Raw genomic sequence first — 14,621 nt, 5'->3', positions numbered from 1 at the left:
TAAGATCAAGTTGAGCCGTGTGACACCCCTTACCCATCTATAGTATAGCTGAGTAAGATATGCCACACAATATACCGGAAGACAATATTTTATCTCAATTATTTTTATCTTTTCTTAATTTATTTCTTTTTGGTTATGAAGTGCAATTTGTGAATTTTTTCTCATTTAAGTCATTTATTGAAATTATAAATTCATTTGAGTTCCAAAACTTTTATAGAAAATCCGGCAGATTACCGGTTAAAAATGAAGAAAACAGTTCTTCGAAACCTGTGAAAAACACTTCCAATACATTTCCCATTATTCTCAAACTCCATTATATCAACATAATTTCAATATTTCTCAACCATTTTTCAAAAATTCTTCTATTTGTCATTCATTCATTTCACATGATAATCATGTACAAATCATAAATAAATACTCAATTTTTCATTTATAAACACAAATTATAAATATTTGCATTAATACCAAAATATATTACATGAGTTTCCACTATACATGAGAAAATAAAAGTTTAATTACAAAATACAAATAGTACAAAATATCAAAATGGGACCTAGTGTCCTTCCAATGCACTGTAGTCTATGAGGTGACACGGACACTATATAGATCTATATACAAGTCTCACTTAGTTTGTGACCTACTGGGCTCTCTGGCCAAATCTTCAGTACCTACGCGTTGCAAAAGTGACGCGCTAAGCATAAAGCTTAGTGGTGCCAATAATAAAAAAAAAAATACAATATGCAAATAAAAGTAAAAATTTCCTAGTTATTGTGCTTATAAGAAATAAATAATTGCTAACTTATTATTTAGTCGAAGGCTAATTACATCTTATAATATTAACTATTTCTAGCATTTTATTAATCATTTTCTTGATGATTTTGAGCCTCTTTTTATTGTAATCATTCTTATTCTTTATCTTGATATTTAATTTCCTTACTTCCTTTAATAATTAATTCAATTACATTTATACTTTTCCATGCCTAAGTAACCTATTCAAATTGACCGGACTGGATAAATTGGTAAACTAGCACTGGGTACCAGGTACCTTGGGCCGTCACACCATCAGTCATAGTGTCTATCCTGGTGTGCAGACAGAATGGCTAATAAGCCATAAAAGCAATAAGGCACAAAGCCAAGTATAACATCATAATCAGTATAGCCATAGGCTATCATATCACAGAATGGCATGAAGCCATACGCAATACTGCTATAAGAATCCTATTGGCATGCTAACCTATCCAAACTAATCACACTAGGCCTACTAGGGCATATTACAAAATTATTTCTTGAATATTTATACTTAACATGTAAGGTTACTATTTATTTGGTCATTTAAGTCAAAATATTGACTTTCTCATATACAATAGTTACATGAGTTTTAATCACATAGATTTACCACATTTTGGTTCCCAAAAGTGTTGGCATTAGTTGCCAATCAATACTTCTAACCAATAGAAAATAAATCAAAAATTTTAGTTTTGGATGCTAGAGTTCACTGTTCTATTAGGCCATTCTACAGTAAGAATTTAGCCAAGTGTTCTTGATCAAAGTTGTTCTTTATTATGTCTAGTTATATTTCACTTTTTGAATCACCCCATTTGGAGTTTTCTAGCTCAAGTTATGGCTATTTTACCATAACTGGTCGAATAGCCTTTACCCAGAATTTCTGAGCAATTTTGGTTCTGCCAGATTTGGTAGTTCAACCTTAGCTAGCAATTTCATTTGGTTAAGTTCAGAATTTGAGTTTGTGTTTTACACGAAAGTTGTTCTAATTTTCCTAAGCTTTCCATTGATAAAAATTTCAGGTTAATTGGGCCTTTCTACACTGAGTTATGACCAAATGAATGAACACTGTTCATTTGGTCATTTTGCCCAGGCAGAATTGGTGCTACCCGGATTTGGTCAAATTTTTAGGGAATCTTAAGTTTGTTTTCTGGACAAGTTTCCTTCATCAAAGTTGTGCCATTATGTGTCTAATTTCATCTCCAATTGGCCTTACACCAATTGAACCTATACAACTCAATTTATAGCTACCCAAATATGCTAGACTTACATCCAGACCTGCAGGGCACTCAAGGCAGCACACCCAACCTCAAATCCAAAGGTACAATTCACTTCAATTCCTCATTATACTCAGCCAAATGGTCACTAATTGACCATTAGAACTCCACTTAACATTACAATATAATAACCTTCAATTCATCACAAACCCTAATTAATCAAAGTCTCAATCTCTTGCAACTCCTAAAATCCCCAACTCCAATCCATATATACACATCAATTGACATCAATACACAAGTTTAATTGTCATCAAAACCCTCACCCTCTCTTGGCTGCTGAAATTTGAAGTGGTCCTATCATGCATATTTTTCTTTTTTTTCCACAATTTCTAGTTGATTTTTGTATCCTAACATGAAAACAAGAAGAAAGAGAGAGAGAGATGGCACTAACCTTGACTTAGTCACTTTCCAAGACTTCAAAACTTCACTTTCTTCCTTTTTTTTTGGCTATCCAAAGCTTGCTCTAGGTGTGAGGATAAGTTTTTGTGAAGCAAGCTTAGGATTTTATGGTGATTTTTCAAGAGATTTTCTAGTGAAATGATTAAATGAAAATGGTGAAAAGTGAGATAATGGAGTTCGGTTGGAGAAGAAGATAGGTAGTAGATTTTTTTCTTTTCATTTTAACTCATTTATCTCTTTTTAATTGAGTTTTAAAGTGTGTGTTGCAAGGTGATTGGGTGGAAGTGGTTTAATGACATCATGTAATGTCAAAATTCAAATTTTCATTCATTTTCTTTTCTTTTCTTTTCAACTCATTTTCATTCAATTTTTAGCAATATTTATTCATATTTTCTGTCATATAAATTATTTATCTAACTGGACAAGTTGGCCAAAAATCATCTCTAAAGACGAAATGACCAAAATGCCCTCCATTTAGCTTATCAAGCTAAAATCATCTGTACCGATCGAAAAATTTTTCTAAGCCTTTTCTTGGCATTCTAATGCCATAGAAACCTCAATGACTCTTCTATAGAGTCCCAAAAATTAATTTTCTGAATTTTCCTCTAGGTTTAGGGCTCCTAGCTGTGAGGACCGTAACTTCCTACTGGGTTACCTATCGTTAGGGCACCAGCTCATTTAACTTGGTTGTATTTTATTTTTAAAGTTTTTTTCTAAATTTTTCTTACTATTATTTGAGTTATTTATGATTCTTCACTCTAGTCTAAATATTTTTCCAGACGTTATAGCTGTCTGAACTGATATCGGTTACCGAAATAGTAGAATGTACGGAATTGTTACAGTGAGGGTGTTACAAGCCGCTTGCTTGTCACATCTTTGTTTCATAGTAAAGAAAGCTTTACTATAAAAGTATGTAGGTATGACATTTATTCATCCATTTCCTTTTTCTCAATTCATACAATTTCACACTTCTAATTTAAGCTTGGGAGTGCTAAGGAGGAATTTCCTCTTGGCCTCCTAACCACTTTTTGTTTTGTAGTAAATCCTTTGAAGTGCATTATGCACCAAGACTTCCCTCAATGCCACTACAACCACCTCAAGGCAATCCACGTGCCAAGCAAAACTCCACTTATTAATTAAACTTGTATCAATATTAAAATGAACTATATATTATGTCCATAGTCTAAATGTATCTCAAGCAACACTGAATCCTAAAAAAAAAAAAAAAAAAGACTATAGAGGAAGAGCATTTAGAAGAAAAAACTCTATATATTTAAAAAGAAAATGTAGGTTAAAAAAAAAACCTAATTCTTTCCATTTTCTCATTAGTTGAAATCCTTTCATTGTGCCTCATTCAATTCTCATCATTTTCTTAATTATGAGTCACATAATCTCAAATTTACGTTATAGAAATTATGAGCAAATTATTGGCATTAAAATGAGATTTATGCATGTTATTTTATACATGCATTACGTGCACTTCTACATGGGCAAAACCTATGATGAATGACATATGTACATTTGGTTTTGGGCCAAAATCCATCCCATAATTCTTCAATAATAATAATAATAATAATAATAATTATTATTATTATTATTATTAACACATAATTTGGAGCCTCAACTTGAAAGTTTTATTTTTTGTAATTTTATTTAAATATCTGAATTTGTATTTATGTAAAAATTTTACTTTTAAAACATAACAATAAAATTTTCCCAACTGCTATATTTTTATTTATTATAATAAAATAATAGTTTTGATGCTTTTTGGACATAAGAAGAACACTTTTCGAAGGCTTAATCTATAGTACAGTTTTTTTTTTTAAGTTTTATTTTGTGTTGCATGTTTATTTTTTTAATCAAGTTTTCTAAGATTTTTTTTATTATTTTTAATTAAATGTGCGAAAATCTTATTAATTTTTTATTTTCATATAAATGGTGAAATTCTTACAAAGATAAAAATATATAAATTTGATAAGTCCGAATAAAAATATACCCCTTGTTTAGAATGTAGAATTTTGTATAAAATTTAATTTAATTGATTTTTTTACCTAATTTTTATATTTAAAATGAAAAATTTTAATTTTTTGAATTTAAAAATTTTTTATTTTTAAAAAAATAAAATTCATGCATGATTGTGTCAGAATTATTTAAATTTTTTTTCATAAATAATTTATTTCAAATCAGCCCATAAACATCTAATAAAATTTTTAAGTAAAGTTTAAAATTTGATTTATATATGAAGCATTATTATATTAGGCTACATTTTAACATTCCATAATTTTGAAAGGAAATCAACAAAACTATATAACAAAGATGAAAAATGAATCTTATACCGTTAACCTCAAACGCAATTTAAATTTATTTTTCTTATGATTACTGTTAAAATATTTTTTTTTTATAAACTTAGAGCATACAATTTTTGTTAATATCACATTGATATGGTTAAAATAGGTGATAAAAATATATAGAGTAATTTATTAAACATATCAAAAAATAATTTAATAATATGTTAAATTTAAAAAAAATAATTAAAATTAATATAGAAATTAAATATTAATAATCATGTAAAGCATAGAGAATTCAAAACATAGAAAGCTTTATAAAAATAAATGCAAAAATAAATAAAAGAAAATGAAATTTCAAGATTATTAGTTTTAACTTTAATTTTGCGATATATGAGTATAATTTCATTATTATTTTAGCTTAATTTAAAATTTTGTATTCTATTGTTATATAAATAATTTTGAATTAATCTTAAAAAAAGTAGAAATAAAAATATAAATGAATATTAAAATAATAATAATAATAATATCCATAGTGCAGGCAATTTACCATTTTGCTATAAAGGAAACAACTAGCACGTGAAGCAGTGGAACCTACTCATCATTCAGGGAATTGGTAGGATCACGTGATGGGGCTAACTTAAGCCTAGAGATAAGGCTGAATAAGCACAGATTGCTTATCACTCTGTTTCAGCAGGGGGAAGGAAAATGAAAGGGGGAAGAAAAATAAAAATGAAAAAATAAGAAATGAAAATAAATTATTTTTTTTTATTTAGATTGAGAGAAAAAAATATTAGAAGAAAAATTATTTTATGAATAATAAAATTATAATTTTATTCTTAAATTAAAAAAAAATTATTAAATATAGGAGTATTTTTTAAATTTTTAAATATTTTTCTCTTATTTTTTCATCATTTTAGAGAAAAAGAAGAAAAAAATAAAATATTTTTATTTTTCCTCTAATATTTTTCCTACTCCTTTATTTTCTACTCAATTCAAATAAAAGAATGAAAAATAAATTTATTTTCCCTTCACATTTTTTTTTCCCTCTTACTTTCCTTTCTTTCCAAACATACTCTCTCTATGTATATAATTAGTAAATGTGTACTATCTAAATTAATAAAATTATTTAAAAAACCATTATATGGTACAAATTTTTTAATTTTATTTTTATATTATTTATTAAAATTTTTTTATTATATTAAATGTAAATTTTTTATTTAAACATAATATTAAAATCTTTTCTTGTAAAAAAATATAAAATGCTTTCCTTCTATATCTTTTAAAACTATGTGTGGATAGGTAGAAAAGAGGAAAAGAAAAATAAATAAAAAAAAAATTTTGAAAAGACACTTTCTTTTATTTGGGTAAGAGGAAAAAGGAAAATAAATCTTATTTTTTTTAATTATTTTTTTTATTGGAGAAAAGATAATAAAAATATAAGAAAAATATATATTTATATATCAAGATTACAAAATTATCCCTTCCTAAATTTTTTAAAAAAAAAACATATAGAATAAAATTATAAATTTAACATACTTTTATTTTTTTCTCTTTATTTTTTTTATCTTTATTCAAATGAAAACAAAGAAAATAATAAAAAAATATTCTTTATTTCTTACTCTTTATTTTTCTTTCCCCTTAAAAAATTTTCCAAACTTTAAAGTTTTTGAATCTATAATTATTTTTTAAAAAAATATATTAATATATTTATTAAAAAATTATTTATAAAATTTAAAATTTGATGATATAGAATTTTATATTTTTTATTAAATGTAAAATTATATCAAATATTATAAAAAATTGTATTTACTAACTTTTAAAATAAAATTATAATTAATTAAAAATATTATCATTAATAAAATTTTTATAATATAATATTAAAATATAAAAAATAAATATTAAATTATATTATTAAAATAAATCATAAATATTTTGCGCAACCCGCGCGGCAAGAAAACTAGTTTATAATTAATAAAGGTTCCGTCCTCTGCAATTTGATGTTATCCAAAACCAAAAAGTGGATGTCATCGGCTGGAAACCACATCGCTCTCCCAGTATGTATGTATATATATATATAGACACACTGTCACCGACATTTCTGATCTAGGGTTGGTTTTGCTTTCTTCATTCTCAGCCCAAAGTTCAAATCTTTCTGTTCCTCCTCATCTTCCTCGCCTAGGTGGTCTTGTGGTTGTTCTCTCCAAATCAGGTATATGCTGATTGATCACTTCTACTTTTTCTTCATTATCGTTTATGATGCTGATGATGATCAGAAATTAGTGGTTTTTGGATAAATAGCCGTATCTTGCTTTTTTGGTTTGCTTTTGCTTTTGCTTTTGCTTTTATATACAAGGTTGATAGATCTTCGCTGCTGCTGCTCTGTGTGTGTGTGTGTGTGTGTGTGTGTGTGTTTATTTTAAGATCTCTGGGCCTGATTTAAGCTCTTGACTGTAGAGTAATTTGATTATATAATTGTCAATGAGTCTACGCTGATGACTGCTGACAATTATTTGAGTCCTGCAACCAAAGTCAGCACTCGTTATTCCCTGTTATTTCATCTCTTTAATATGTATTTATATTTATGGGCATAGACTTTGATTCACATTCTTGGGCATTTGTGCAGTTGCTTACCCTGGATATGCTGTAATCGGTCTCATTGAATATGTTCAATTTCTTGGTTTGCAGGAAAAATGCAAGGGGCGGTTAATGCTTTTTTGTCCCATGGAAATTTTGTAAAAAGTGCTGTTTTGCAACGCTTCCGTGTTGCCAATCCACTACTGAGGCCTATTATGTTTTCTCGTTTTGATTCTGTCTCATCTGCCCGCATAGAAGAGCAAAGCTTTGAAAGCACTACCATTTCTGACATCTTGAAAGCCAAAGGGAAAGGTGCTGATGGCTCTTGGCTTTGGTGCACCACTGATGACACTGTTTATGATGCTGTCAAGTCGGTATGCATCTTTGCTTCGCTATAAGTTGTTGCTAGTGTTGTTGTAATGGCCGTCATCGACTGCAAAATTGGTCACAAACCACCCCACTCCACCTTCTTAGTGCTATGCTTAATTTAAGCAATTTCCTTGCAGATGACACTGCACAACGTAGGAGCCTTGGTGGTCCTTAAACCTGGAGAGCAGAAATCAATTGCAGGAATTATCACAGAAAGAGGTATTTGGGTAGTGTCTTACTTAAACTAAGAAGTTTATGATGACTCAAGCTTTTCACATACAAAAAGCCTTTATGGGTTTACAAATTATAATATGTAAGGGTTCTTGATATTTTCTTCTTGGGAATTGCGCGTAATTGTTATTCCATGCATTTAGTAGCAATCAATCTGGCAGTTTAAATTGCAATTTGATGAGACTGGTACCACAATTTTCTTAGATTTCAACTATAATTTGAATCTATCACTGCACTTAATTTGCATTCTAGACTGCAAGTTTAAGTCTCTGGGCTGCAATTAGGGCAAGTTGTAATCTCTTCTTAATGACACACTTTGCATAGCTGTTTTGGTTACCAGCATCAGTTCTTCACTTGAAGCAGAACACCCCCCCCCCAAAAAAAAAAAAAAAAAAAAAAAGAGTAAAAAGTATTTTTTTTTAATTTTTAAATACCTCTTTCAGAAGATAATGAAACTTGTTCATTTAAGTTCCTGCTATAGGAGTTTGGATTCTCCAGAAAATATTTCTGTTGCTATCAGTCTAATAGAATATCAGTCTAATAGAAGACTACCATTGGAGCTTGTGCCATTTGTTGAATTTATTTTTTCCTTTTTGGGATGAATATGGTGTTGGCTGAATCTATTGCCAAACAATGTGTTGCAAACTATAATATAGTTGATAAATTCCAGATTACCTGAGGAAGATCATAGTCCAGGGAAGATCATCCAAGTCAACTAAGGTTGGGGACATTATGACAGAAGAGGTATAATACTATTAAATTGTCTTAGGTGTGTTTGCTTCCATCTAGTATTTTGATCTATATATGAATATACAAGGTGACTGCAGAACAAGCTTATTACAGTCACTCCAGACACTAAAGTTCTGCAAGCAATGCAGTTGATGACAGGTACTACATGCTGCTTACTTCTATAGGATGTTTTCATATGCTAGTTCAGTGATTTTTTCTTGTGTAAAAAGTAAGGCAAGTAGTGTAAGCTGGAATCTTTAATGGTGGCAGATAATCGCATTAGGCATATTCCTGTCATTGACGATAAAGAAATGATTGGCATGGTGTCCATTGGAGACGTTGTCCGTGCTGTAGTGACTGAGCACCGAGAGGAGCTGGACCGCTTGAGTGCTTACATACAAGGAGGTTACTAGATGACGATGCAAAATGTGATGGAATGCTTTGGATGTGCTTACTGTCTGACGACCAGTAAGCAAAAAGCTTGTAAATATGGCATGTCATGTGTCTTCAGTTATGTGGTTTTACTTGCCCCCATATCAGAATGTCTGATGTCAAATAACAGCGTGTGGACTAACAGGTACATGATAAGCACAATCTTGTTGCTTGAGACCATTGTCTGTGCACCTATGGAATATCTAATTTGAAGATCTTTCACGGCTTCTTTTTGCCAATATAGATAGATAGCAAATAATTCTATATATGATATTCATGATCATCTCCCAGTGATGGAATTAGAATAAATGTTGCAGCTATGATTTTTGGTTTATATTTGTAGGTATTGACTGGTTTATGATCTGCAACGGGTGAAAAAGATTGAAAAAAGTTCCTAATAGGTTTGCAAGAAATATAAAACTGGAAGTTTGTTCACTCAATTTCAACAAATTCTCGAGTGGAAGTTGAACCAAAAATAGTAAAATTTTAGAAAAATTGATAGTAGTGAAGAGTGTGTGTGTGCTTTTGAAATAAACTTGCCTTGCTATAAGCTTTGGCTCGTTACATGCGTTTTCTATGTATTTTCTATTTTAAGAAAAAAAATGCCATATAATTAAACTTTACATTAATATTATAATATTTAGAAAATCGCAATTATTATTATTATTATTTCACCCCTAAATTTTTACACCCAAACTTTTTAAACATTTTTTTACATGCTTGAACTCCTTAAAATGAAATTAAAAAATCTTTAATATCCTAGTTAGCAGACAATGAGCACGTGTGACCGTGAGGAGTTCATAAAATAGTGACATGGAATTTAAGAGAAAGGTAGTAAAGTAAAAATTCCACGAAAATGCACATCAAGAAATTGCAACTCAGTCTCTAAACCCTCTTTAGCTTGCACCAAAGACTCAATTTGCTGCCTGCGCTCAAGGGTCTCTTTGAGAAGCATAGAGTTGAGGGATTTTTAAGTTCTGGAGCCGCTGTTCAGGGTCTTCCACGGAGGATTGTTGAGAAAGTTGATAAAGGGAACGGAAAAAAAAATTAAAAAAAAAAAAAGGTTGGAAGGAGTTGGATTGAGGTAAGAAACGACGTTTATAGTTCTGTTGTGAGAGATACGGCCGGTCCTCACATAGAATGGGTATATGGAGTTTTGGAGTGGTTGATTCAGCATATGAATGAGGCAGGTTATGCACGTGATATAGATTGTCTAAAGCATGACACGGAAGATTGACATGAATTGAAGTTGAGAACAGCAACAATATATTTGAAGCTTCCCAATTTATTTTCTGATTGCTGTATGTCTCATTAAATTGATGTAAACTCAACTCAATTAAGTCTTACTCCCAAAATGGTTAGAATATGGATCTGTTTTATCTATCCTACGCGATTTAGAGATGCATCTTCAGGAAGATCAAGATCTGTTAATGATGTAAAAAGAAGGCAAATTTGATACTTCAATAAAAGGAAATTCTTTTTCAAGAAGCTTATCTTGATAAACTATAAAGAAGTACATATATAAGATGTTCATAGCCATGTCGACTCCAGCAAATCAACTGGTAGTCCAAGAGAGAACACCTGATGAAACAAAATCAAGATGATACCCAGAGAATCCCTTTTGCACTGAAGATGCAGAATTGAAAATTGCAATGCCAGGTGCAGAACTAGGTGGTGTAACTGCAAAAACCAACGAAGCAACCCTCTCTCCTAATAATATACTTCAAACCACTCCAACCCATAATAGAACTATACGCTACACTCCTCTGCAATCTATGATTCAGGCAAGAACAAGCTACCATCTCGTAGGAAAAGCACAAGCGCCACACAGAATGAACAAGCAACGACTATCGTGGGATTTTGTGGGCTATTGATTTGGGGATTTCGGGATTTATAATAAACAATGAGAGTTGAGGGTAATTTTAGATTATTTTATTTTACTTCTATCACTTATCCACATCAGTTTAATTAGCCCTTGTTTGTAGTTCTCGCTTTCTTGTCTGAGGATAGCAAGGACTTTTTAATTCCACTTTTAAAGATTTTAAGTGTGCAGAATATTTTAAAAGTTCAGGGTCTTATTTTCTTAGTGAAGTTAAAGGGTAAGATGATGTATTCAGCATTTTTTAGCAAAATATAAGTTAGTGTAAATGTGATAAGTGTATAATTTATTAATTTTATTTCATAACATTTAGTATTTCTAGTGTATTTTTATGCCTAATTCAATTAATTAAAGTATAATTATTAATTAGATATATTTTTAGAGAGTTGTTGGAATAATTATATTAAATAGAGAAATTTTCAGTATTTGTATTAATTTGATATTTGTTATATTTTTTAGGTGTTTCTAAAGTTGTGCGTGTCCAAATCCAATGCTGTTTAATTCATTGAAAAGCTAAGTCAGAGCACTACAAATGACAAAGAGGAACCAAAGCCCAAATCAGTCTCCAAGATTATCAAAATTAGCTATGGATCTATTACAAATGCCCACACTTGATGTGTCACGACCAATTCTGGGAATTATTTTATATCTAGAGCTACAGATGTCCAAATGAAGCAAACTCAGGGCCAATTGAATCTTAAGAACCACCTTTACAATTTCTATGAAAGGCTGAAGTCAAGACTACATCATTTTGATGATTAAAAATGACAATGAAATCAAATTTATGGGTTGGATACTCTGTCAGAACTAGTTTCGATTTTTGGCCCATAAGGACTGTAGACCTCCGATTTGGGCAAATGAGTACTCGTTAGAAAGCTAAGAAGTAGAGCTACAACTTTCCTGAATAAGTTAGAGACAGAATCGCAAGGAAAGTGGCTGAAAATTGGCCATGATTGCAGAGCAAAGAATCTGTCTTTTTGAATTTCAAAAATTTTCCAAGTTTGGTTCTTATCTGTGGATTAGGTTTTTTTATTATAAAGATCATCTTTGGGCAGTAGCGGAGATATATACATTCAGACCTTCGACACCTTCATTACACCTTCATTCTCCATTCACGTCCATAGTTTTAGATTTCTCCATTTTATTTTTCTTTTGTAAGCCATGAATATGAGTGGCTAAGTTTTAAATTCAGTTCAAGGAATTCTAGTTCTTATACATGATTTATGAGACCAAGTTCTTAATTTAAATTATGTCCTTTTGAACATCTATTGTTTCTAAATGTCATTATTTTTGATCTATTGAATGATTTGCTAAAAAGGCCTATTAGTTAATTGTTTGATATGATTAATTGCTAGTTCATCTTCATAACCCGTAATTGTTGTGTAAGATTGAATGTGAGTAGCCATTAGGTTTTATTGATTATGATTCAAGTTTTTCATAATAACCTAAGGAAACAATAGGGTGAATTAAATAATTTATGCTTTATAAATCGTTTTTCAAGCTTAACTACTTCCTGTTCTTAAAGCAGTTATTAATTTGATGAGGATTGCTTAATACCAATTTAGTTGATAATTAGAGTCAACAAGAGTGCTGGGCTCGAATTGATGAGTATAGGGAAGTTAGGGGTTTTATCTCGCTGTTTGGTAAATCTGCGTTAAGTATTCAATAAGAGATAATTGTATTTCTTTTGTCTATGATCAAGTCATGCATTGGAATATGAATTACCTTAGACTGAAGTTTATTTAAATTGAGAGTTTCACATTTAAATTTAGTTCTTTAATTTCTAAACTTGATTTCTTCTTACTAGTGTTACAACACTCCCTCCCCTCCCCAAAACATTTGTTTCTTTTTCTGTTATACACGTGTACGAAATTTAGTAACTCAGTCTCTAGGTTTCGACCTAGATTATCACTTATTGCATTCATTCAGAAAATATTTCATCACTAGTAATTTTAGTTAATTTTTGATGGAATTGGGAACTGTAAAAAATTTTGGTGCCATTGCCGGGGACTGAAAGTTCATTGGATTTTGTGTTTTTAGTGTTAGGATATTTTGTTATTAACTTTGTTTGTGAAGTATTATTGTTTTCAAGTTTTTGGTGAAAATTATGATTTTACTATTCATCGACAGAATTTTGGCTGAATTAAGAACGCATTCTATATTTGTTTTGAAGAAAACGACGTTCTGAACAAGACTAATAAATCTATAAGATTTTTTTGCTCCACCCACTTGAGGCCAAATTCCATCATTTTCTAGGGTTTTGAGGCATTTTTCTATTTTTTTTACTTTGTTTTTTTTTGTTTACGACAAGAACTTCTCAATCTGGTGAGTTGCTCTTTGATCCAGAAGTAGAAAAAAATAGCTAAACAGTTGAGAAAATTGGCTAAGTAAGCTAGGCAGATTCCGAGTACATATGAAGGAGTGCAATCTCTAAGGGAATTACGTTCGGATTCAGATTCTGAAAATGAAACCATGGCTGCTAGGACTTTGAAAGAGTTGGCTGCTTCTGATCTAAACCAACAACCTTTGTGTATTCAATTCCCTGCTTTAAATGTTGCTTTTGAGTTAAAGTCTGGACTAATCCATTTGTTGCCTAAGTTTCATGGTCTTTCAGGAGAGGATCCACATAAGCATTTAAAAGAATTTCATGTTGTGTGTTCTAGCATGAAACCTCAAGGAGTTTCAGAGGATCAGATTAAGCTTCGAGCTTTCCCTTTCTCACTAGAAGGCATAGCTAAGGATTGGTTGTATTACCTTCCTTCTAGATTTGTCAACTCATGGAATGAGATGAAGTGGATATGTTTGGAAAAGTATTTTCCTGCTTCCCATGCTACTAACATAAGAAAAGAAATTTGTGGCATCCGGTAATACAATGGAGAGAGTTTATATGAGTATTGGGAGCGATTTAAGAAACTGAGTGCAAATTGTCCCCATCATCAAATAAGTGAGCACCTTTTGATTCAGTATTTCTATGAGGGACTTCTACCAATGGACCGCAGTATGATAGATGTTGCTAGTGGAGGAGCTTTGGTTGACAAGACACCAGAAGAAGCAAAGAGGTTGATTGCTAACATGGCAGCAAACTCTCAGCAGTTTGGAATGAGAATGGATCACACACCTAAAAAGGTTAATGAGGTAAGTAGATCTAACCTTTAGAAACAGATTTCTGATTTAACTTCTTGGTGAGGCAATTGGCTGTAGGGAACATACAAAAAGTTAAGATATGTGGAATTTTTTCGGGTTTGGGTCATGCTATTGACATGTGTCTTGTATTACAAGAGGATGAATCAATGCAACATGCTAATGCAGTAGGAAATTATGTATAGCCACAACGCAGGTATGATCCCTTTTCTAATACTTATAATCCAGAATGGTGAGATCATCCCAATTTGAGTTATGGGAATCAACCAGTACAAAACTGATACCAGCAGCAGAGACCACAAGTTAATCAACCACCTCCACCTCCCTCAAATCAAGGTATGTCACTTGATGAAATTGTTAAGGCTTTGGCTAGCAATACACAACAGTTTCAACAGGAGACCAAAAATAGCATTCAAAACATAGAGAAACAGATTGGTCAATTAGCTTCATCTGTGAGTAAGCTTGAAGCTCAAGGTTCTAAAAAGCTTCCATCACAAACAGTTATGAATCCCAGAGAAA

At 31.0% G+C, this 14,621-nt stretch overlaps 1 protein-coding gene and 1 non-coding gene across 2 annotated transcripts; one reads left to right on the top strand and one right to left on the bottom strand.

Annotated features, from left to right (window-relative positions):
• The first annotated feature begins 6,725 nt into the window (after positions 1-6,725).
• Positions 6,726-9,078, top strand: LOC131177092 (CBS domain-containing protein CBSX3, mitochondrial-like). The gene is made up of 6 exons (XM_058142079.1): positions 6,726-6,956; positions 7,433-7,695; positions 7,828-7,909; positions 8,592-8,665; positions 8,749-8,809; positions 8,921-9,078. Exons 2-6 carry the CDS (start codon positions 7,438-7,440, stop codon positions 9,061-9,063), a joined length of 618 nt encoding a protein of 205 aa, XP_057998062.1. The 5' UTR covers positions 6,726-6,956; positions 7,433-7,437; the 3' UTR covers positions 9,064-9,078.
• A 4,718-nt stretch (positions 9,079-13,796) lies between these two features.
• On the bottom strand, positions 13,797-13,903 carry LOC131177093 (small nucleolar RNA R71). Its single transcript, XR_009146804.1, has one exon. It is a non-coding gene; the product is annotated as a small nucleolar RNA R71 (small nucleolar RNA).
• Between the last annotated feature and the right edge of the window lie 718 nt (positions 13,904-14,621).

This window comes from Hevea brasiliensis, unplaced genomic scaffold, assembly GCF_030052815.1.
Source record: "Hevea brasiliensis isolate MT/VB/25A 57/8 unplaced genomic scaffold, ASM3005281v1 Scaf325, whole genome shotgun sequence".
NCBI classification, from domain to species: Eukaryota; Viridiplantae; Streptophyta; class Magnoliopsida; order Malpighiales; family Euphorbiaceae; genus Hevea; species Hevea brasiliensis.
The sequence above is the reverse complement of the archived record's forward strand: the minus strand, read 5'-3'. Positions and strand labels throughout refer to the sequence as shown.

Bases quoted from the DNA above. Each gene is read 5' to 3' on its own strand.
- LOC131177092 (XM_058142079.1), top strand. From the start codon at position 7,438: ATGCAAGGGGCGGTTAATGCTTTTTTGTCCCATGGAAATTTTGTAAAA. The intron at 7,696-7,827 runs GTATGCATCTTT...ATTTCCTTGCAG, and splicing joins TTTATGATGCTGTCAAGTCG to ATGACACTGCACAACGTAGG. The intron at 8,810-8,920 runs GTACTACATGCT...TAATGGTGGCAG, and splicing joins AGCAATGCAGTTGATGACAG to ATAATCGCATTAGGCATATT.